Raw genomic sequence first — 24,149 nt, 5'->3', positions numbered from 1 at the left:
GGTGTAAAAAACTAGCGTATAAAATGATGATTTTTTTTTGATGTGGTGTAGAGATTTAGAAGGTCCAACACCTTCCATGTTTACAGTCCAATCATCAAAACTTCTTGAGTAGACAACAAATCTGGTTTTTCTGCTGTACCATTTGTAACTACTTCTTTTCCTGCAACTCCGTTGTGTAATTGTTATGTATTTCGTCTCTATATCTCACCCAATCGCTATTGGATATAAGTTGTTAAAATTTTCAAACGACATGACTATTTTGGCTCATTTTATATTTATAGTTGAGTGTGTCGTAGGCTAATAGGAAAAAGGCAACATAGACCGCATGAAACAACAATCAAATGTATGCAAGTTGATATAACAAACCGAAAAGTAATATGATATCATCATCAAAATATTAAATATCCCAGAATCCACATAACAAAATATTTGCCCCAAAAGATCACTGAATCTGCTAACGTCCGGAGTCGAAAGCCCAAAAAAAAAAAGTTAAAAAGTAACGAATATCACCGAAAATAACATTTTTTCAAAAGACAAACCAGAAACATATCCATAACCAGCTAGCTCAAAAGGAACACATACCATAACCATACCCCCACAAGCTATTAAAATCCACTATTATTTGAATTTCAATTTCAATTTCAATTGGCACGACTCTTAAACACATCAAGATCCATCTCTGTTGGGTCAGTTGCTTGGAGCTCCACCTGGATCCCATCAAGCTCCCTCTTGAATCTATCTTTGGAGCTAGCATAAATCATCTTGGTCCTCACCCTTGCAGTGTCAGGCGACCTAATCAATCAAAACATTTATTACTTATTTTAAACATCATCAAGGAAAGGTAAAAGTAAAACAGTTTTATAATATAATAATAATAATAATTACCAGGCAATGAAAAAGATCCTGGATTTTTGGCAATTCTCAGCAGTAACAAAGTCATAGTCAAAGACTGCATATCGACACTCATTGTCAGGAAGAGAAGCAGCAAAATCCTCATGGCTTTCAGCTGGCTCCCCAACTTTCTCCACTTGCACTTCCTTTTGCTTCTCTTCAATCTTGAAGATTATATATCGGAAGTTTCTTTTTGCCTTCAACTCCAAGAATTTTAGCTTGCACTCATCATTCACAGCAATCCCAGATGCAGCATTTGCCTACACAATTTCCATATCATAAAACACTTTAAACACATTATTATTCTGCTCCAATACATTTGGGGGAAATAACTTACAACTAATTAAAAATAGAATGTTTATTGAAGGTTGGATTTAACAAGAAATTGCATTTACTAATAATGCAACTGGCATCGTTTTCATCTTCATAAGCACACAAGGAAAGAATGAGTAAATGCATTGAATGTGTTTTATCATCCATACAAAGAAGGTGCACCCAACTACCATTCTTGGACATTCACACTATAGTGTCATGGCTAAATTCTATGTTTTTTCAATTAGATCAATGTACTAAATGTTTGAAAAATTACATAAGCATCAATTTAAATGGTAACTTCCATCTTAAGATGATCATCATGAATTTCAAATCAAGCTTCATGTGATTCATCAACAATGTTACACATAGAAAGTTTAGCTTTAACAGGATACCTATTGAAAGAGTATTCATGCTTATAATAACAGGGTCTAAATTTATAACTGTATCAAAGCTTATCATCATTGAATAAAGAACTGTTAGGAAAATTTGATGAAAGGATTTTGTGGGGAAAAACTTGAAAAGTACAGAGAAGATAAAGTAATTAGGACTAACAGGATATGATAAAAGTTTGTGACAAATGAGAACAACAGATCAAAACCCTCCTATAGAGCTATATACCTAAGGATCAGTCAGATCTAACCATCACCTACACAGATAAGAGTAAGTAAGCACTTGATAGATCAAAACCAATCCAGTCTATACCTAAATTTAGCAGATCATTTCTCTATGAGCCCCAATAAAAGTTTCCAAACATCATTTTGGTACAAAATTAGCACTTTATTCGTACATACACAAGCAATAAGTTCATCATAAAAGAGAAAAAAAAAACGATGTTATCTAACTGCAGCCTATCCAAGCTGCCAAATCAATTGTACTTGAAAATAAACAAGAATTAAACGCTATTAAGTCAGACAACTCAGTTTTGAAATCAGATCCAAATCTGAAAAGTAACATCAGGCTATGTAACAAATCTGGATCCATTTACAACTCTAGGGTTTCAAATTCATCAAAAGTGAATCAAATACCTAACATCAAAACACTACACAGAACATAATTCGATGCATTCACATGGAAACACATGCATAGATTAAAAACGAACAATCAGTATAATAGCGATTAAAGGAAGAAAACTAAAATACACAGATATGTCATGTAACAAGTCAACCGAAGTAAAAACAGTAAGAGAAATGTTATTTGAAGAGATTAACCATGGTCGCAGACGATTGATCGGAGAAGATCGAGGCGATAATCAACAGAATTGTAGAGAGAGAAACCCGAAAGGCGGTGGATATGAGAAGATGTGAAGAACAGAAGCGTGTTTTTTGTAGAGAGAGAGAGAGAGAGAGAGAGAGAGAGAGAGAGGATGAATGTGGTGACGGAAAAGACTTTTAGTAGTGCGCACGAAGATAATAATCAGAGAGATTCGGGCCTCGCTATATCGGTGGTTACCCTCGTCTCTCAAGTCTCATCTTAAAATAAATATCAAATTAATTTATGTGAATTACGATTCAACCCTTCTATTATTGATTTGCTTTCAAAATATCCCCTTTTATTATTAATGGCGTCAGAAGGACCGCTTACCTTAACAAAAAGATAACAATTTTTGTTGGGCATTCTTAATTTGGAAATTAAGAAAAACAATTATGCTTTAATTTCTTTTATGCTTTTGTGTCAGATAGAAAGAAAAATAAAGCAATGATGCTTTCATGTGAAACTTATTTTAGTTTAGGGTTAGGGATAGTTTGGTCATCGACAAAATTATTACTTTCTTTTTTTCTCTAATCATCAAAAAACTTTTTATGGTTCATTTATCTTATATCCTTAAAAAACCGTAGGACTATGAATTTTTTTTTTGCCCAAATCTTTGTTTTTTCTATCCAAAAATTTGATTTCTATCCAAAAATCAATGTTTTAAATATCGGTTTGAACCGTCGTGTCGAATCAATTGGACTAAGAACCGGATAAAAGAACAGTTCAACTAACATTAATTTTATGTCTATTTATGAACTGGAATCAACTAACCGTTTTTTATAAAATAAAAAAAAAATACCAGTATAACCAGTTAAATTGAATAAAAACAATCAAAGGGCTTCTAGCCCAGCGGTATCAGGTGGTGCCCTCCTTCTTTGAGGTCGAGGGTTCAAGTCCTGTCGTGGACATAGGTGGAATTAGGTCTTAGTTTAGAAGTAGATTAGATATATATGTATTTGCCAGTTCAAAAAAAAAAACACAAAGAAATAAAGTATTTTGCATAACAAACTTTGATGTCTTTTTTACTTTTATTTATACTTCCTTAAATTGAATAATAATATATCACAAATATTACCAAACTTTTTGAAATTTGTATATTCATCTAAATTATATTTTGTTTCAGTATTATATTTTATTTTCTTTTCTTATATATGTGAATTTATGTCAAAGTTATGGTTATTGATTTTAATGTATTTAAAATGATCTACAACTTGTTTTTATGTTATTTTAAAGGTTTGAACTTGAAACGAAAACTAATAAGTATACCGATTCGATTAAAACATTAACATTTTTAATACATTACCAAAAATAACTTTAAACATAATCTTTTGTTCATATGTAGATTTCACTTATTCTTGGGGTATTTGAACATTTAACAATCGAATATTACAACTTCACATTGTTCTGATATATTTTATATTTTGATAAAAAAAAATGTTTATTTTTTTTTTAATTTCAAACAATCATAGTTGAAGAGTATATGTAAGTAGTTACTAAAAAAATAACTAGTGTCTAAAATAAATGTAAAACCTTATGTGTGATATTCCCATACAATATATTATTCTTAATATGATCGGATCTTGTTTGAGAGAAAACCAAAATCAATGTAAATAATAGATAAATACACAACAAAATGTTGGTCGACAATAACCTAAACAATCGACTATTGTTAAACATGATAGAGGGTTCCTATTTCATCAAAGCGTTGTTTCATCCAAGTGCAAAAAATCAATTAATATCCCGATGTTTAAACCTAAATTGTCTTTGCAGATTTTCTTCCCACGACAACACCAACACCCATTCGAATATTACAATTGATTTCATGATTTACATACCCAAATCGTTCACATAATAGTTGAAATAACATCAATCAAAACTGCTAACAACACAATCTCACAACAAAACACATGTCATGAATATGTAGGTGTTTGGGTTATGTATTTAAACAAATATTGTGTCGGTCATTTGAAATAATCATATCCTAATGTATTCTAAGTATCTTGAAGCCGTAAATATCTAAATCATATACTATAACTTCAATTTGAATATCGGTGTGTTCGACATGAAGCGTTTGACAAAACGCTCCATTTTGAACAGAAAGCCTCATTTGACACTACAAGCTTATAACATTTATTTTAAACAAAATGCTCCAAATCCAAATGCTACTTGACGTAACATTTAACAAAACGTTGCTAGTTAGAAGCTACCTACTACCATGTATTTTTGCCGATCATGCCCTATATGTTGAAACAAAGTAGATTTTTATAATCATAAAATATCCATAAGCATCATAAGGTAAAAAATATTACAAACAATGCAATGCATGACATGGATCTAAGAGGGTATTTACTCTCATGATAACAATTCCCTTACATCCCTAAGGGACTTATCAAGCTAAACCTAAGGGAAAATATGGTATTGACGCATATAATACATGTTGAAACACATAGTATATAGGCCATAAAACACACCAATCTTTTTTTTAACACGTAAGTACCGGTAAATATTGCAATTGCAAGACTTCCCGAATGTAAAAAGAAGTTTATAATATATTTTACAAAAACATACAAGCCAACTTTATTGGATCCATAAACCCATATCCATAGTGTATGGGTCACATGAGGTCCTCTAGCTCCAACACTGAGAGAACTCACATGAGGTCCTCTAGCTCTTGTTAGTTCTTTCTATCCTCAAGTCTCGAACCCCTCTGCTTTGGACCCATTCAAAGTTGTTATCCCTCCCATTCCATCTGTTCAACCCTCTCCACCAACTTTACATGTTCTTTATAATTCTAACTATTAGTTTGATGGAGACCTCAACCCTAAAGCGATGGACTTCGAACTTCGCTTTCAACAAGAGTTTGCTTTGCAGTCCATGAAATACAAGAGACCATGGAACCCCAATCACAAACAATTTCACAACCGTTCCAAGCTCCTCGTCAAAGTAATCCCTAATCAATTCCTAAACCCTCAGAAAACCTACATGCCTACAAGCCAAACAGCACGATACCAAGTCACTCCTCGGAATCCCGTGATAATTTGAAGTCAGACAAACCGAAGGTCACTTGTCACAAGTGTGGTCATGGAAATCACTTTGCCAAAGATTGTATGGCTGAAGCCATACAAAAACCAAAGATCAAAGACTCTGCATACTATGCACGCCGAGCTCAATAAATGGTCGCAAGTGAAAAAGCATTTGTCACCACTGTGTCAGGAGATGTGGAAGGGTATTGGTCATCTGATGATGAAGATAATGTGATTTCTAGAAGGAATATGTGTCTTATGGCTAGACAGAAAATTGAATGCGATGAAGGCTACTAGTCATCTAGATCAAAAGGAGATTATGAAGATGCTGAGCCAAATTTATGCTACATGGCAACCAACGATCCATCAGGTCGAAGCATCGTTCAACAGGTAAAATCTATGATTACTAATAATAATTTTGATTTATCTCTTTGCGAACCATATCTAACCCAGATCCAATCAAATATGAACATCATTTATAAAGCCTGTGAGTCTACCGTAGAAGCGAGTGAGAAGATGGAAAGTGAATTGAGTCGTCTTAAGTTATGTTTCGAGGATAGGAAGCTTAAAATAAAGTCGTTAGAACGTGAACTTGTAATGTCACAAGATGATTGTATCATTCTTAAATACAAATTTATAATCACTTGTTCTGAAAGGAATGTTTTAATTTATGATAACAAATGTCTGAATGCCAAAATTGATGTTTTACATCATGCCATAGATATTATTAAAACCACTGCACAGGTAACTCATAAGTTTCGTCATCCGTGGTCCAAAGCGCATGGTATCGGATGCGAGTTTCCGAAACCAATTGCTTGTCCCTTGAAGGAGTTATGAGATCTAACCTTTATGGGATACATTCTGAACCACACATATTCGGATACCCCTGTCTCACCACTGTTACCCCTTCATGAGACCTCATAACGGTTTTCATCTCTGATTCCTGAGTTTCAACCCATAGTCGTCAAGTGTCCCGATTTCACGCCTCTTTCGCCTTTGATACCCCTGGACCTGAATCAGACATCAAAATCCTTCTATAGCATCACCCATACTGCATTACAAATTTTGAACCATAGTCCTCCTAACAATCATGTTGTTGAGGAAATTACTTCGGAGACAACTGGACCTGACTCAGATAAATCAGATTTTGTTTGGGGATCTTTTGATAGTGACGTATAAGAAGAAAATAGTAGATTATTCATCTGACTCTTGTGTTTCAAATTCTCAAGTGATTTCAAAAACAACCTTGGTGCCAATCAAGCCTATGTTTAACAATCCATCTGCTGGCCAATCTTCCAAGTCATCATATGAAACCTAGAAGAAACCTTCGTTAAATAGGATATATGTGATCGATCCTAAGATAGAAGCCAAAAATGCCCTCAAAAAGGAAATTAGGTCCAAACATGACTCTAGATTCATTGAAATTTCTAAAAACAAAGTATCTCAGACTGTGGGCCCATCCACTAGGAACCACAACACATTTGTGCCTGTTAAGATTCTTAAGAGGCCTTGAAACATTTTGTTTTAACTGAAATAAATAAAATAAATTAAATAAAATAAGATAAATAGATAAACAAATAATAAACCCTAAAACCCCGACATGTATTTTATACATTATTTTAGTTTAGCCCTAAATCTGTAATAATTTATCAGCGTTAGCCATGGGAGTTAAATGTTATAATTTCGGGAATTTGGAGTCTTAATTATAACAATTGGACTTGTATTGAATAGTTTTTTGGAAGCAGGGGCTAAAAGTAAAATATGGACTCGAATTAAAAAAGATTGGGGAAGGATGGACTGAAAATGGAATTTCGGCATAAGTTGAATCAAAGACGGGTTAAGGCCCGTCACCTTCTTCTTTTCCTTCATTTAAAAGAGCATCCTCAAAACCATATCCCTAATTTTGGTAGCCACCACCTTATGCTCCAGCCGCCATCGCCAACTTCTGTCGCTTACACCGCCAAACTCGACCGCCACCATCTCAGATGACCAACGATACCTCCCCCTCAACGTCATACTGGAGCGCTACGGTCGGAAGAAGAAACTAAGGGTTGTCGGACCACTGTCTCCTTCGTGGTGGCCGACTGCTGTGAAACCGAGCAGCCACCGCCTTGATGTTGTCACTTCCGACAAGAAGAGAAGTTGGGTAAGGGAATCAGAGTTGGATGTTATGGGATGTTGTTGTTGCTTTCGTTTCACAGAAAAATAAGTGCTTTAAGCGGCTTCTTTCCTTTTCATTCATGCGAGAAACCGACGATAACCGCCTAGGTGCCGCCGCTTGTCGCTGTTGTTGAGTGTTCGTGTGTATGTGTTGTGTTTGTATGTAATTTTGCATGTGTAATCCGGGTCGAGGTGTAAGTGACTGACTCGGCGAGTCGGCCAAGTGGACTCGACGAGTCTGGTCTGTGCGAGGAAAACCCTAAATCCGGGACTTTGGGCGCTATTTAAGCTCCTTATTCTCTCCATTAGGGTTCCTTAGAGCCTCCCTCATTCAGAAAGCGAACCCTAAGCCTCCATTGTTGTGCATTCAAGCTTCCAAGCCATTTTTGGGTGGATTGAAGGAAGAAGAAAAAGGGGAATCAGTGAAACTTCAAGGATTGGCTTCAGATCTGGAATTTGTGGAGCCTTTCTGAGATATTGAAGGTAATAAGTCGTTTCTCTCCTTTAGATCTTCCATGGTTGAGAGATTTGGGGCTTTTAAGCTATGGTTTGTCACCCATTTGAGTTAGAAGTCGGATATAGAGTTGCTACTTCAGATCCAAGTGTGTTATGGACTAGAGAAGCAGCCCTTGAGTCAATTTTTGAAGCCCCTTGGCCTTAAACCCTATTTTATGGTGTATTTTGCCTAGATCTCCATCTTTACACGTAAAGTTTGCAACTTTACATGAGGAATAGGCATGGGAAGGGTGGATCTACAGTTTGGAGTCCATGCATGAATAAAAAGTCCTTTGCATGTTTGAAGATCTGAATGGACTCGGCGAGTCCTTTGAGTGGACTCGGCGAGTAGCATGAAGACGAGGAGGAACTCGACGAGTGGGATGAACAACTCGTCGAGTCGGATGAAGTTGGGTATGTACTCGGCGAGTTGGATGAACAACTCGGTGAGTCTGTTGAAGGTTGTCCTGGACTCGGTGAGTCAGGTCGCGAAACCCCAAACCCTTCGAGTTTAGACTCAAATCAGTGAGTCGATTAGAGACTCGGTGAGTTGGACAGGTCAGGACTCGGAAATCGGTAGACTCGACGAGTCATGGACTGACTCGGCGAGTAGAGTCGCGAGTGGAAGGACTCTGGACTTATGAACTCAGCGAGTCAGTAGGGTGACTTGACGAGTAGGGTTGACCTGGAAGGTTGACTTTGACCAAGACTTTGACTTTGACCTGAGTTGACTTGGTTGTCTTTCGGGGGTCAGTTAGACTCAGTGTTGCCTTGACATTGGTAGCTCGGGGAGTGAGTGGAGCAGGGGTTCAGAGAGTTGTCGGTCAGCAGCCAGAGGATTATCAGCAGAGTTCAGCAGTGCGAGGTGAGTCTCCTCACTGTTTGTATGGGTCTAAGGCACCAATGCCGACCCATTTAGAATATGCATGAAAGACCAGGGGGTGGCTCCTAGCACACAGTATGTTATTATGGATGATAGGAAGACCCGGGGGTTAGCCCTAGGCAATATGCATGAAAGACCAGGGGGTGGCTCCTGGCACACAGTATGTTATTATGGATGATAGGAAGACCCGGGGGTTAGCCCTAGGCAATATGCATGAAAGACCATGGGGTGGCTCCTGGCACACAGTATGTTATTATGGATGATAGGAAGACCCGGGGGTTAGCCCTAGGCAATATGCATGAAATACCAGGGGGTGGCTCCTGGCACACAGTATGTTATTATGGATGACAGGAAGACCCGGGGGTTAGCCCTAGGCAATATGTATGAAAGACCAGGAGGTGGCTCCTGGCGCATTGTATGCTATTATATACGAAAGACCAGGAGGTGGCTTTTGGCACACTGTATGTTGTTTAGCTAAGTAGAGTAGTATGTACGGTTGTCTTTGTGATACTTGCATAAAAGACCAGGGGGTGGCTCTTGGCACATGTCTGTAAGACTAGGGGGTGGCCCTTGGCACTTGTCTGTAAGACCCAGGGAGCGGCCCAGGCTTGACCAGGAAGACCACACGCGGCCCGTGGCATAATGGCAAGACTATGTTTGGCACATAGCACCTTACTTGATTATGGATAAATCGGTCATGTATGGTTCTTGGCTATGAATGGTTTGTATGGTATGTGGTATCTGGGGAACTCACTAAGCTTCATGCTTACGGTTTTCAGTTTTGGTTTCAGGTACTTCCGGTAGTGGACGATGGAGCTCGGGATGATCGCATGGCACACACCATAGATTAGTCAGTCTGGGAATGTTTTACTCTGATAATGAACATGTGTTTTGAAAACTAATACTATGTTTATGTTTTGAAATGACAATTTTACGTTAATTAATATTTTATTAAAAGAAAATTTTAGTCTTGAATTTTGGGACGTTATATGTTGGTATCAGAGCCTTGGTTTGAGGGATTCGGACATGCTCTCAAGCGTGTCTGAACTCAAACTGAGGGATTGGTATAGAAGTTTTCAAAATAAAAAGACAGTTTTGTAAAAGAGAGTTTTGGGAAAGAAAACAGTTTTAGAAAAGCAAAAAAAAATCAGAAAGGAAAGAACTTTGAAAAGAGAAAACGGGTGTGGTGCATGGAATCAATTGAGCTCAAGTAAGTACCCCAAAATACCCATACAAGTTTATGTTATGATTGTCAGTTGATAGAACAGCATGCTAGATTAGGACTAAGGATCTAGGAATGATGCCTTATGTGCCTATTATATGTGTTTTGAGCTGCATGATAGTGCTGATTAGACAGTAGTAGGATAGCCTGTTTAGGTTATGCCTAAGTTTATGAGTTTGTGTTGCATGCTAGTTCAGATTCTTGCTATTTGGATATGATTGCTTGAGTATGTTGTGGTTAGATTTTCCCCTTGTCCGAATGCTGCTTGCTTTGTGCATTGTGGGATTTTGAGTGATGGGAGTTAGCCATAGGGTGGATACGTCACGTCACATGTGATCAGGGTTGAATAATCTCAGAGTGCTGGATTTGGCCCTATTGCGCGGCTCTTGTTTGAGTCCAACCGTTGTAGGGATGAGTCTTTTACTTGAAGGATTATCTGAGCCTCGTCACATGTGATGGTAACCAGGTGATGGCTAATTGGCATCACAAGGAGACCTTCAGCAACTGAGGACTGGTTGAGTTGAGTCAGAGGTTTCCCTAGGGTAAGCCTAGGATGGGATAGTGCTGGGAGCAGTAGTAGTGGATAAGGGACCTGGTGGAGTCAAAGCAATTCCTGAGGAAAGTACGGATAGATGTGGAAGGTAGTATGGGCTCGTACTACTGAAAGCAGAGGATCCGTACTCGATTCGGGAAGGGCCGAGACAAGACCAGGAACCTGGTAGTGCGTGTGTTTGATCTTGCAGCAGTGATCCGTATTCTGGTAGTGGTTGCGTTATATTTTCAGCATGGTGACGTTGCGAGAGAGACCAGTGGGCGAGTCAGGATCCGGTTCAGGATCAGGTTCGGGCGCAGGATCCGAACCAGTTGATGATGGGTTGCGCGAGTTCATCACATCTGAGATTACGAAAGGCATCCTTGAGGCGACCCCGGTCATTTTCGGGTCGATCAAGGAGGGGATCATTGAGCTGATGGAGGATCGCCTCCGAGCTTTTAGGAGTGATTTGGCGTCTGGCCAGGCAAGTACGCACACGCTGTCCTTCAAGGACTTTAGAGGGTGTGGTGCGCCGGATTTTCACGGGGTGAAGAACCCCATTGCTGCCAGGAGATGGATCGCAAACATTGAGTCTGCACAGTTGACGAGCTTCTGCCCGGATGGGTCGAAGGTCCGCTTCGCGGCGACATGTTTGAGAGACAGAGCTAGAGATTGGTGGGAGTCAGTTGGAGACTTATTGGGAGCCTCGATCGTCGAGGCTATGACCTGGTCAGACTTCGTGACCAGGTTTAGGGCGGAGTTTGCACCGGCAGTGGAGCTTCAGCAGCTGGCCAAAGAATTCCTAGACACGAGACAGACGACAGAGTCGGTGGCGGAGATTACCGCCAAGTTTCGGGAGAGGGCCCTATTAGTTCCTCAGTATGCAGGGGATGATGAGATGCAGAGGACCCGCTATCATGACATGTTGAGAGCGGAGATTCGGAAGCATGTCAACTTCTCGGCATGCCCGACCCTGGGCTCTATGATTGCCAGAGCTAGGGAAAGGGAGATCGATCTGGAGCACATTGCAAAGAGGAAGTCAGATCAAACATTCACTTTAGAGGGTCCCGGGAAGAGACCCAAGACTTCAGATCAGCGATTAGTGGGTCGGCAAGGCCGAAGTCAGTGCAGCACGTGCGGGAAACCGCACGAGGGAGTGTGTCGTTCCAGGGGTTCCGACTGCTACAAGTGTGGCAGTGATGGTCACGTCAGCAGGGACTGCCCACGGGGAGCAAGCCCATTATGTTTTCACTGCAATCAGGTGGGCCACAAGAGGACCGACTGCCCGACGATGAGGGGAGGAGCAGGGAGTGCGCCTGCCCCAACGACTATGAGGATTACGGATGGGCGAGAGGGTATTGCCTTGCAGTGACAGATGCGGAAGATCTGGATTACAGCAAGGAATGTTGCAGGTACGTATCTATGGCTATTTTCATTCCTATGTGAATTAGAGAAGTTTTTACCCTGGACTCAGGCGATTTTATGTATGATTTGTCTCTCTGCTTATATTTGGATTGTATTTTGGAATTGTCATATGCCAATTGCATACCAGGAGCTATTAGTAGCTAGTGTAGGTCATCTTTCACTTCGGGTTCGAAGTGTCCAATATCATCTCGGTTATGGTTGAAAATGGTTCGGGGAGTGGTCAGCCACCATCATCAGGGTTTGATGGTTCTAATCTCGGCGTTCGGGATGGCTTTCGGAAGCATCAAGGAAAGTGGCTTATCACCAAGGAGTCTGTACCCAGTTATTCAGACTATAAGGACAGTAGTCAGAGCTTAGGGGATTTTTTTTAGCATCAGGGATGCGGGAGGTGTTCATCTAGTATTCGGTAATCATACAATAGTTGGAGTGGGCTAGAGACGGATCGCTAGCAGGGATAGGGCGATGGTGGTTATCATGCCTATCGTGTAAGGAAGGAAGGAATGGAAATCTTTGGGTTTTCGCAGGCAGTAAAGACTTAGCTGAGGCTAATGATGGGTTTTGAGCATTCTAACACTTCCTAAGTGTACATGAAACCCTAATAAACCTTGGATCTATGTTTGTCTAAGATACATGCAAATAATTATTTTTCCAAGCTTCATATCCTAACTAGCATGGCATGGGGAACATGAATCAAATAAAGCTAGTATAAATACTTACCTTGTAGTTGTAGTTGATTGTTTGGAGTTTTAGAGAGTAGCACCAATAGTGTGGATGCCTCAAATGGAAATCACAAATCACCACAAACTTGGAACTTTAAGAGAATAGTCACTACTATCTTGAAATCGGCCCTCACCTCAACAAGTGTCAACTAGTGTGATTTCAAGAACCAAAACCTTCTTTATATAGTGTGGTGGATTAGGGTTACATCCATGTAAACCCTAATACCCATGTCTCTCCATTTCCATGAGATCCATGGGTTAAAGCTCCATGGAGTATCCATGGACTTTCCCATGCAAGCCTAGCCCATTCCAAATAAGCCTTAGCCCACACTATATAAATATAGAAGCCTATATTTAATTAGTAATATCTTTGATCTCTAAATTAATCCTAGATTAATTATAGATCAATACTAATTAAATAATATGATCTTATATTAATATATTAGAACTTATAATATATTAATAAATCATAACTTGTACTATTCTCAACAGATTATCCATAAATTGTTCGGGTGAAGTGCAACCCAAATGGACCATGCCGGGTCGGGTCAAGTACATACCAAATATAGTTATGGACTTAAACACTATATCCAACAGTCTCCCACTTGGATATGTCTAATAACTATAGTTGCAAGTATGACTTCAGGAACCGATCAACAATCGTAGCTCTTTAAACTCTGTTGAACTAGAACGCGCCATTTTAGATAAGTGATCATATAATCCTCTGTTCTAGATATCAGCCGGACAAATACATGGAACATGGTCTTACTTATTGCCCAGCATTTGTTTCCCGATTTCCGATTTGTTTGACATAGAACTTAACTGAACACATCAATTTAGTTCTGACCGGGCCCGGTACATAGGTCAAAACAAAATCATCAAGGGGCCCAAATATCAGCTTCTAATCCAAGAAGGAACAGATAAACTTCGACTTATATGTTTGTTCTACCACTCATTGAATTATACACAAAGGCACGTTTTATAACATCGAGTTACCAATGCGTTTTCGTACAATCAGTGCATAACCAACTCGTAAGTAACAAATCATATCTCTAGGTTTGAAGACTTATATGATATTACCGTCTCACGATCACTCGAGATAAAATTCCATGAAGTGATTCTAGTGAGCGTGGGTTGAGTCCAATGCTCAAAACTTATGAGCACTCATGATTGTTGTAGCCATGTCCAACACCTTAGACCTCTGCAACCAATCATGACAGTCTTGATTCATACCTACTTCCGACATATGACCGACTGTGGAGGTTTGAATAATATGATATACCAAACATAATTATTCTGGAAGTCAAAACATGCAAAATAAATATAGTGAACGATCGACAAGAGATAGCAACACTTTACTCATAAATAAAACACCTTTTATTCATCATCTAATGTCAATTACACTTTACAAATTTCATAATTTATCTAACTACTAAAACTTATATCATCCTTCAGCCCTATGCTCCGAGCATGCTGGAGATGCTTAACCCTACTCAGTCCCTTCGTGAGGGGATCTGCTGGGTTCTCATCTGATGATACCCTCTTTGCCACGAGGATTCCTTCTTCTATTCGATGTCTGATGAAGTGATATTTTCTGTCAATGTGCCTGGATCTCCCATGATCTCTTGGTTCCTTGGCTAAGGCAACTGCACTATTGTTGTCACAGAAAATCTCCATTGGCTCTTTTATAGCTGGTACAACTCCAAGGTCTCCGATGAAGTTCTTTAGCCATATAGCCTCCTTTGCTGCCTCGCTTGCTACTATATACTCTGATTCACAAGTGGAATCAGCCACTGTCTCCTGCTTGGAACTATTTCAAGTGATTGCTCCTCCGTTTAAGGTAAAGACCCAGCCCGACTGAGAGCGGAAATTATCCCTATCAGTCTGGAAGCTAGCATCACTATACCCTACAACTCTCAAGTCATCACTCCTACCTAGGGTAAGGACCCAATCCTTAGTCCTCCGCAGGTACTTGAGGATATTCTTTACCGCAGTCCAGTGTGCCTTGCCAGGGTTCCCCTGGTACCTGCTAACCATGCTCAAAGCAAAGGCTACATTAGGTCGAGTACACGTCATAGCATACATGATCGATCCTACAGCTGAAGCATAAGGTAGTCGACTCATTTCTGCTATCTCAGCCTCAGTACTAGGGCTTTGTGTCTTACTCAATCTGGCATTACTCTGAATGGGTAACTCACCTTTCTTGGAGTTATGCATGTTGAATCTTTTCAACACTTTGTCCACATAGGTGCTTTGACTAAGTCCAATTAGTCTTTTACTCCTGTTTCTCAAAATCCTTATCCCTAGGATATAGGCAGCTTCACCAAGGTCCTTCATAGCGAAACACTTCCCAAGCCAGGACTTAACTTCCTGCAGGGTTGGAATGTCATTTCCTATGAGTAGTATGTCATCCACATACAGTACCAAAAAGTTGACTGTGCTCCCACTAGCCTTGATATAGACACAAGATTCATCTTTACTCCTTGAAAAGCCAAATTCCTTGACTCTCTCATCAAAGCAAAGATTCCATCTACGAGGTGCCTGTTTCAATCCATAAATGGATTTCTCGAGTTTACACACTCTATTGGGGTACTCTGTACTGACAAAACCCTCTGGCTGAACCATGTAAACATCTTCAGCTAACTTTCCATTAAGGAAAGCGGTTTTGACATCCATTTGCCATATTTCATAGTCATGAAATGCAGCAATGGCTAACAGAACCCTAATAGACTTTATCTTGGCCACTGGTGAAAAGGTTTCATCATAATCAACTCCCGGAGTTTGAGAATAACATTTTGCAACTAGTCGAGCCTTATAAGTGTGTACATTACCATCCATGTCGGTCTTCTTCTTGAAGATCCATTTGCACCCTACAGTCTTACGACCTGGTACATTCTCAACCAAGTTCCAAACTTGATTCTCATACATGGACTGTATCTCGCTATCCATAGCCTCTTTCCATTTAGCAGCCTCAAGGCCTGCCATGGATTCCGTGTAACTGTTAGGCTCATCCAGAACTACTAGTGTCTCATCACTAATAAGTGTCTCACCTTCCGCAGTAATATGGAAACCATAGTAATGCTCAGGTGCATTCCTAACTCTCGTGGAACGCCTTAGAGGTACAGATTCGTCAATTGGCTCAACAGGAGTTTCCTCCTCAAGTTGAGGGCTAGAGTTTGAAGTTCCTTCACCACTTGAATCTTGAATTTCTTCAAGATCAATTTTCCTCCCACTGTCTCCTTGGCTTATAAACTCTCTCTCTCTCTCGAAAGACTCCTCTTCTTGCTACAAAGACCACATTATTACTAGGTCTGTAGAAGAGGTAACCAAAGGATCTTTGTGGGTAGCCGATGAAAATACACCTCTCGCTTCGGGGTTCTAGCTTGTCATGAGTCTCGCGCCTCACAAAAGCCTCGCAACCCCAAATCTTGATGTGGTATAGGTTGGGTACTTTACCAGTCCACATCTTGTGAGGAGTTTTGGCAACTTTCTTTGTAGGGACTAGATTAAGAATATGGGCGGCAGTCTCTAAGGCATACCCCTAGAATGAGATTGGTAGCAAAGCTCGAATCATCATGGAACGAACCATATCCAACAAGGTTCGATTACGCCTCTCAGCTACACCATTCAACTGTGGTGTCCTGGGAGGTGTCAATTGTGAGACAATCCCACGTTCCCTAAGATAGTCGAGGAACTCTGAACTAAGATACTCACCACCTCGATCGGATCGAAGCATCTTAATGTTCCTGCCCAATTGATTCTCGACTTCCTGTTTAAATTCCTTAAACCTTTCGAAAGTCTCTGACTTATGCTTGATCAAGTAGACATATCCATATCTACTGTAATCATCAGTAAAAGTCAAATAATAACGATTAGCATCCCTTGTGGCATGTTTGAATGGTCCACACACATCCGTGTGTACAAGGTCCAACAAACCTTCACCCCTCTCACAAGAACCTGTGAAGGATGACTTTGTCATTTTCCCAAGTAAGCATGATTCGCAACTATCATCTGACTTTAGGTCAAATGACTCCAAGACTCCATCCTTTTGGAGTTGGCCTATGCATTTCTTGCTTATATGTCCAAGACGACAATGCCATAATGATGCTTTATCCAAGTTATTATTATTAACAGAATCAATACACAATACATTATTTCCTAAGTTATCAACCACAGATACTGTTTCATACACGCCATCACAAGGTAATGCTTTAAAATAAAGAACATTATTAAAGAAAGCATTAATCGAACCAACTTCATTATCAAATGAAAAGGTGAAACCTTGTTTATACAGTGCATGAAAGGAAATAAAATTTCTTGCCATTTCTGGCGAATAACAACACTTATTCAAATCTAAACTAAACCCACTACTTAGCGATAAAGTATAAACTCCAATCTTGGTGACATATGAAGCTTTCCTGTTTCCCATGATCAAGTTTATTCTTCCTTGCTCCACATTCTCACTTCTTCTTAGTCCTTGTAAATCAGAACATATATGAATACCACAACCGGTATCAAGGACCCAAGAATTAGAATGGGGTAAGTTATTAGATAAGATAGTGTAAATACCTGCATAGTAAGCAGTCTATGGTGAAATTCAGATAGTTGGTCGTGGGGTGCTCGACACCAATTATAGTAGAAAGAATGCCCAGTGGATACTGGCGATAATGACCCGTACTGGAAGTAGCGGGAGTAATGGATTTGGTGAAGATAGGATCTTCACAGTGGCAGGGGAGATAGTTGTTTTGGGGCATCTCCTTGGGAAGGCAAGGGAATCGCGTGAGGGAAGAAGGGGTGAATCCCTATGGGTTCAGTTGCGGTACTCGGAGAGTACCAGAAGGTTGTCGGCTGAGTGAGTTGTGTTTCCAGAATAATCAGGGTCAAAGTTGACCCGAAATGATTATCCGCAAGGATTTGTGTTAGTCGGAATGACCGAGCGGGAGGCCAGCGAAGGTAGGCAGCTGGTGTTGGATTAATTGGTGAGTTATTGGAGGCAGATCGTAGGCGGTGGGCCATAGCAAACTTTGAGGACGAAGTTTAGTTTAAGTGGGGGAGAGTTGTAACACCCAAAGTTTTGAAGGCCAAGAAAGGAAAGAAAACCCTAATTTTTAGGGGCGACACGGCGAGTCCGAGCGGGATCCGGGTCGAGGTGTAAGTGACCGACTCGGCGAGTCGGCCAAGTGGACTCGGCGAGTCTGGTCTGTGCGAGGAAAACCCTAAATCCGGGACTTTGGGCGCTATTTAAGCTCCTTATTCTCTCCATTAGGGTTCCTTAGAGCCTCCCTCATTCAGAAAGTGAACCCTAAGCCTCCATTGTTGTGCATTCAAGCTTCCAAGCCATTTTTGGGTGGATTGAAGGAAGAAGAAAGAGGGGAATCAGTGAAACTTCAAGGATTGGCTTCAGATCTGGAGTTTGTGGAGCCTTTCTGAGATATTGAAGGTAATAAGTCGTTTCTCTCCTTTAGATCTTCCATGGTTGAGAGATTTGGGGCTTTTAAGCTATGGTTTGTCACCCATTTGAGTTAGAAGCCGGATCTGGAGTTGCTACTTCAGATCCAAGTGTGTTATGGACTAGAGAAGCACAAAGTATCAGCCCTTGAGTCAATTTTTGAAGCCCCTTGGCCTTAAACCCTAGTTTATGGTGTATTTTGCCTAGATCTCCATCTCTACACGTAAAGTTTACAACTTTACGTAAGGAATAGGCACGGGAAGGGTGGATCTACAGTTTGGAGTCCATGCATGACTAAAAAGTCCTCTGCATGTTTGAAGATCTGAATGGACTCAGCGAGTCCTTTGAGTGGACTCGGCGAGTAACATGAAGACGAGGAGGAACTCGACGAGTGGGATGAACAGCTCGTCGATTCGGATGAAGTTAGGCATGTACTCGGCGAGTTGGATGAACAACTCGGTGAGTCTGTTGAAGGTTGTCCTGGACTCGGCGAGTCAGGTCGCGAAACCCCAAACCTTTCGAGTTTAGACTCGAATCAGTGAATCGATTAGAGACTCGGTGAGTTGGACAGGCCAGGACTCGGAAATCGGTAGACTCGGCGAGTAGAGTCGCGAGTGGAAGGACTCTGGACTTATGAAATTGGCGAGTCAGTAGGGTGACTCGACGAGTAGGGTTGACCTGGAAGGTTGACTTTGACCAAGACTTTGACTTTGATATGAGTTGACTTGGTTGTCTTTCGGGGGTCAGTTAGACTCAGTGTTGCCTTGACATTGGTAGCTCGGGGAGCGAGTGGAGCAGGGGTTCAGAGAGTTGTCGGTCAGCAGCCAGAGGATTATCAGCAGAGTTCAGCAGTGCGAGGTGAGTCTCCTCACTGTTTGTATGGGTCTAAAGCACCAATGCCGGCCCATTTAGAATATGCATGAAAGACCAGGGGGTGGCTCCTAGCACACAGTATGTTGTTATGGATGATAGGAAGACCCGGGGGTTAGCCCTAGGCAATATGCATGAAAGACCAGGGGTGACTCCTGGCACACAGTATGTTATTATGGATGATAGGAAGACCCGGGGGTTAGCCCTAGGCAATATGCATGAAAGAACAGGGGGTGGCTCCTGGCACACAGTATGTTATTATGGATGATAGGAAGACCCGGGGGTTAGCCCTAGGCAATATGCATGAAAGACCAGGGGGTGGCTCCTGGCACACAGTATGTTATTATGGATGACAGGAAGACCTGGGGGTTAGCTTTAGGCAATATGTATGAAAGACCAGGAGGTGGCTCCTGGCGCATTGTATGTTATTATATATGAAAGACCAGGAGGTGGCTTCTGGCACACTGTATGTTGTTTAGCTAAGTAGAGTAGTATGTACGGTTGTCTTTGTGATATTTGCATAAAAGACCAGGGGGTGGCCCTTGGCACATGTCTGTAAGACCAGGGGGTGGCCCTTGGCACTTGTCTGTAAGACCTAAGGAGCGGCCCAGGCTTGACCAGGAAGACCACGCGCGGCCCGTGGCATAATGGCAAGACTATGTTTGGCACATAGCACCTTACTTGATTATGGATAAATCGGTTATGTATGGTTCTTAGCTATGAATGGTTTGTATGGTATGTGGTATATGGGGAACTCACTAAGCTTCGTGCTTACGGTTTTCAGTTTTGGTTTCAGGTACTTCCGGTAGTGGACGATGGAGCTCGGGATGATCGCATGGCACACACCATAGATTAGTCAGCCTAGGAATGTTTTACTCTGATAATGAACATGTGTTTTGAAAACTAATACTCTGTTTATGTTTTGAAATGACGATTTTACGTTAATTAATATTTTATTAAAAGAAATTTTTAGTCTTGAATTTTGGGACGTTACAGTAAATATGTGTGTGTATTATAGCGTGATGTTGTAGGAGCAATTATTGGCCGAAAAATCAAGGAAAATCCCAACCACCACCGTGAGGTGGTGCCTGCCACCGTTTTGCCGCCACTAGCCGCCATATTTGGTGGTTGTTAACTTATGTGTGTGTTTGGACCTAAAAAATTATAACTCCCGCCATAACAATGGTGGTTTCCGCCTCCTTTCGCCAAGAACCGCCGCCGACCACCACTGCCCGAGGTGGCAGTGGGTGGTGCCCGATTTATAAGCACATATATATTTATTTAATTAACTAATTATCTAACTTACGAGTTAGAAACCCTAATTAGGGTTTAGAAAACCCTAATGTCAAGAAACCTTAGTCTTGGAGTTGGTCGGGACCCGCATTAAAACTACTAATTAAACTTAAAATAATACTTAATAATTCTCTACAATTAACTTAATGCGATATTGGAATTAATGGATTAACTCCTTATGGGGTTAAGTGTGGAACACTAACCCTAGTTATCATTTTATGTGAAAAAACCCTAGAATCGGGGAGCTCTATTTTGGACAATGATCAGGCCCGTATTTTGGGCCATTGGTTGGATTATTATTTCACACGAGAATGACTAAGTTAAACCTTTATCAGTCATACCCTTAACTCTTAAGTGATTAAATCCATAATGGGTTGAGTGTTTTTACATAACAATAATTGTCATTTTATGTGAAACCCTAATCGTCATTTCATGTGGGGTAGTCATTGTTGCAAGTGACTATAACTTGTGATCGGGTATTGTGTCACACCCCCAAACCAGAACGACGGAAATGTGTGGGGTGGATGACTTCATGTACAATATCATAACAAATGAATAAAAGTGATGAAAGTCATACAACCATTACATTGATAATTAAAAGTTTACATCATACACAATACATTGTTTACTTGATGTTAAATACATATGTTCAAAAGTAAATAACGTGACGCGACGACGCCCCATCCTCAAAACCCTTTTGGTTACATGTTTACTGATTTCCTGAGAATACAAGTGGTTTTGAAAAAGTGTCAAAAATTAGGTTGGTGATTTCATAAGAGTTTTGTATGCGAAAAATCGGTAATTTTTCCTTGTATGAATGATAGAGTGTGCTTTCAAAAAATCCAATTTTTTCTTTAAAATGAGTTGTAAGTCTTAAACCCAAAGACCAAAAATATAAGTAGTTTTGTATTGGAAAATAGTACAATGAAGTTTTATCTTTATATAAAACTACTTGAATGTATGTTAACCCCGTAAACCAAATGCATTGTTAATACCCCATGTGAGTTATCTTAACCATGCTAGCAACTAGTGGCCTGCTACGATGTTCTTCAGGTGTCGGAATGTTAGACATTTGTCACCCTATACATGTCGGTCTAACTGTAGCTAACAGCTTGGGTGCGGGGTTGTCAGTCCCGTATAGATCTATACACAAGTGTCATGCTCTCTTACCGAGACTCTGGTTATAATTCAAGACTTTAGTGTATACTCTGTTAGGTACGGTGAAGCTAGTGTCTCACAAAATTGTATTAACAGGTTTACGTCTAGTGTAATGAGACCCTTACCGTAAGTATTACCCTCCGATAGGGCCATATAGTGTAAGTATATTGATAACCTTAAATAATCATATGATTCGTCCAAAATGATAGTGTAGTATTAGTGATTCCCAAACTATACCAATTATAGTTTATTACGAATGTTTTGTTAAATCCATTTATATAAACATTTATGTAAATATGTAATAGTTGTATTGTCCAGATGCTTTTAACATATTATATCATATAAACTTACATCTAACATAAGTATGAGAAAATTGGTATGAAAATTCCATTTATAGTTTTTGCCCCTTTTAACGATATTTACCGGTAACTAGAAAAATATAAAGTTGATAAAATTTGTTTCTAGCCCTTTTGGGATTTTAACTCAAAATAGCTTCATATGTTTAAAAAAAACTATATACTTTTAGTTAAAACTCACAAAATGATGTTATAAACTTGTTATGTCCATTTTTGTTTAAAAAACCCATTTTTATATCATATGATAAATTCTTGAGTTTTTCTTTTTGTGAAACTAACTCCTTGATATATTGTCTAGTTTCAAAATGTATGACCAAAACAACATATTTTGGGTTTTATCCCACAAAAATGGTAGAATAACTAGGTTATAACCATTTTTGCTATAAAAACCATATTTTGTCCAAAAAAATCTTAGTCTTTATAGTTTTGTAATATAACCTTTTTCTTATGAATATATAACACAGTTTATGTTTTGTTATTCTTAGATTTACATCTCAAAACTAACATACAACAATGAATGTTCTAAGAACTAGTGATAACCATATTTCATGCAAATATACTTTATATTTATGTAAATATTCCATATATTGCTTGTATTCCCCCCCTCCCCCCTTTAAAACATAAAAATATGGGGGGTATGAACTCACCTTGAGTGTGGTTGTGGTTGGATAAAGAGGTGGTGGTGAATATCTTCAATCTTAGAGCACTTTGAAGGTGGTTGAAGAACTCCGTGAAGATGGTATTATCCTATGAGTTTTACCACATGATAATGTGTGTAAATGAGATTAAACTAGCATAGAAGTGTGCATTAACACTAGATTATGAAGAAAACACTTACCAAAATGTCAAGAACCACTTGGAATAATTTATCCTAGTGAGGATAAGTTTTATGGAGTAAGTTGAAGAAAATTGGAATGGTGGGGGATTGGAGGTGTTCTCGGACGTAGTTAAGGAGGGGAAAGATGAAGTGATGTTTGCATTGTCATTTGATGGATAAAATCCTTGATACCTGCTGGATATTATTTTGTGTTGGAAAGGATGAAACTCTTATATCACTAAGTCAACTCTTTTCTCCTTTTTCTTTCCAACCGAGAACAACATTGGACCACCGAAATCACATACTGATTTTGGTTCAGCACCCCCGAAATCAAAGAGTTTCGGTCCTAGCCGAGAACTCTAAAAGCGAAAACATAGCGTTTTCGACCCTAAACCGAAAACCCTAAAAACAAGATAAAAACTCTAAATTCATGTTCTAATCAGTTGGCTTTTGTTGACTTCTTTGACTTATGATGACTTGTTGACTTTGATTAACCCAGAACTGCCAGTTGTCACATATTGACTCAAGTATCTTTATGTAAGTGATTGGAAGTAAGTTGAAACTGGTAGAGTTCTCCGTTGATATAGTGCTTACATACATGCATATCAAGGTGAGTTTCGCCTTATTGTACCCAAGGGTCGAAGGCACCAATGTCGGCCCACTAGTTTTGGTTATCTGTCACTAAAGGGATGTCATAGGGACTATATATAGTCATGTAGGATAGACTAAGGATTCTTGATCTAAGATCTCTTACCTGTTCCTTGTTTGTTTATGGTTCTAAAGTAGGGTCACCTGTCCGGGTGACTATCTCACCTCTAAGTATATACGGCCATACAATCCTTTGATTGTTGATATTTAGTATGCTGCTATGTTGTAGTGATCTATTAGATATGTGTTCTGGTATTGAGTATGTTGTTATGATGTAGTGATCTGTTAGATCCGTGTTTTGGTATCGAGCATGCTGATATGTTGTAGTGATCAGTTAGATTTGTCTCTTGGTATTGAGTATGTTGCTTTGTGGTAATAACCTGTAGAGTTGTATGTTATTTGTGCTTGTTGGTTATTATCTATAGAGTGCCCTTAAGGATTGTCGGTGGTCATGTAGGATCGTCTGAGAACTCTTGGTCTAGGCTCTCTTTCCTGTTGCTTGTTTGGTTGTGTCCCTAGAGTATGACCATCTGTTTGGGTGGCTATCTCACATCTGGTTACTTATGGTTACACATTCTATGGGGGTTAGCTGGTAGTGGGACTATATGTTGTGATAGGATTAGTAAGCAGTAGTGAGTTGTA

The 24,149-nt window shown here is 39.8% G+C and overlaps 1 protein-coding gene across 1 annotated transcript; it reads right to left on the bottom strand.

Annotated features, from left to right (window-relative positions):
* Positions 1-358: 358 nt before the first annotated feature.
* LOC145055211 (actin-depolymerizing factor 1-like) lies at positions 359-2,611 on the bottom strand. The gene is made up of 3 exons (XM_079003514.1): positions 2,415-2,611; positions 886-1,151; positions 359-792 (listed from the first exon to the last, which is right to left on the bottom strand). Exons 1-3 carry the CDS (start codon positions 2,415-2,417, stop codon positions 642-644), a joined length of 420 nt encoding a protein of 139 aa, XP_078859640.1. The 5' UTR covers positions 2,418-2,611; the 3' UTR covers positions 359-641.
* Positions 2,612-24,149: the final 21,538 nt, after the last annotated feature.

This window comes from Lactuca serriola, chromosome 5 (assembly GCF_051521515.1).
Source record: "Lactuca serriola cultivar US96UC23 chromosome 5, Lser_US96UC23_V15, whole genome shotgun sequence".
NCBI classification, from domain to species: Eukaryota; Viridiplantae; Streptophyta; class Magnoliopsida; order Asterales; family Asteraceae; genus Lactuca; species Lactuca serriola.
The sequence above is the reverse complement of the archived record's forward strand: the minus strand, read 5'-3'. Positions and strand labels throughout refer to the sequence as shown.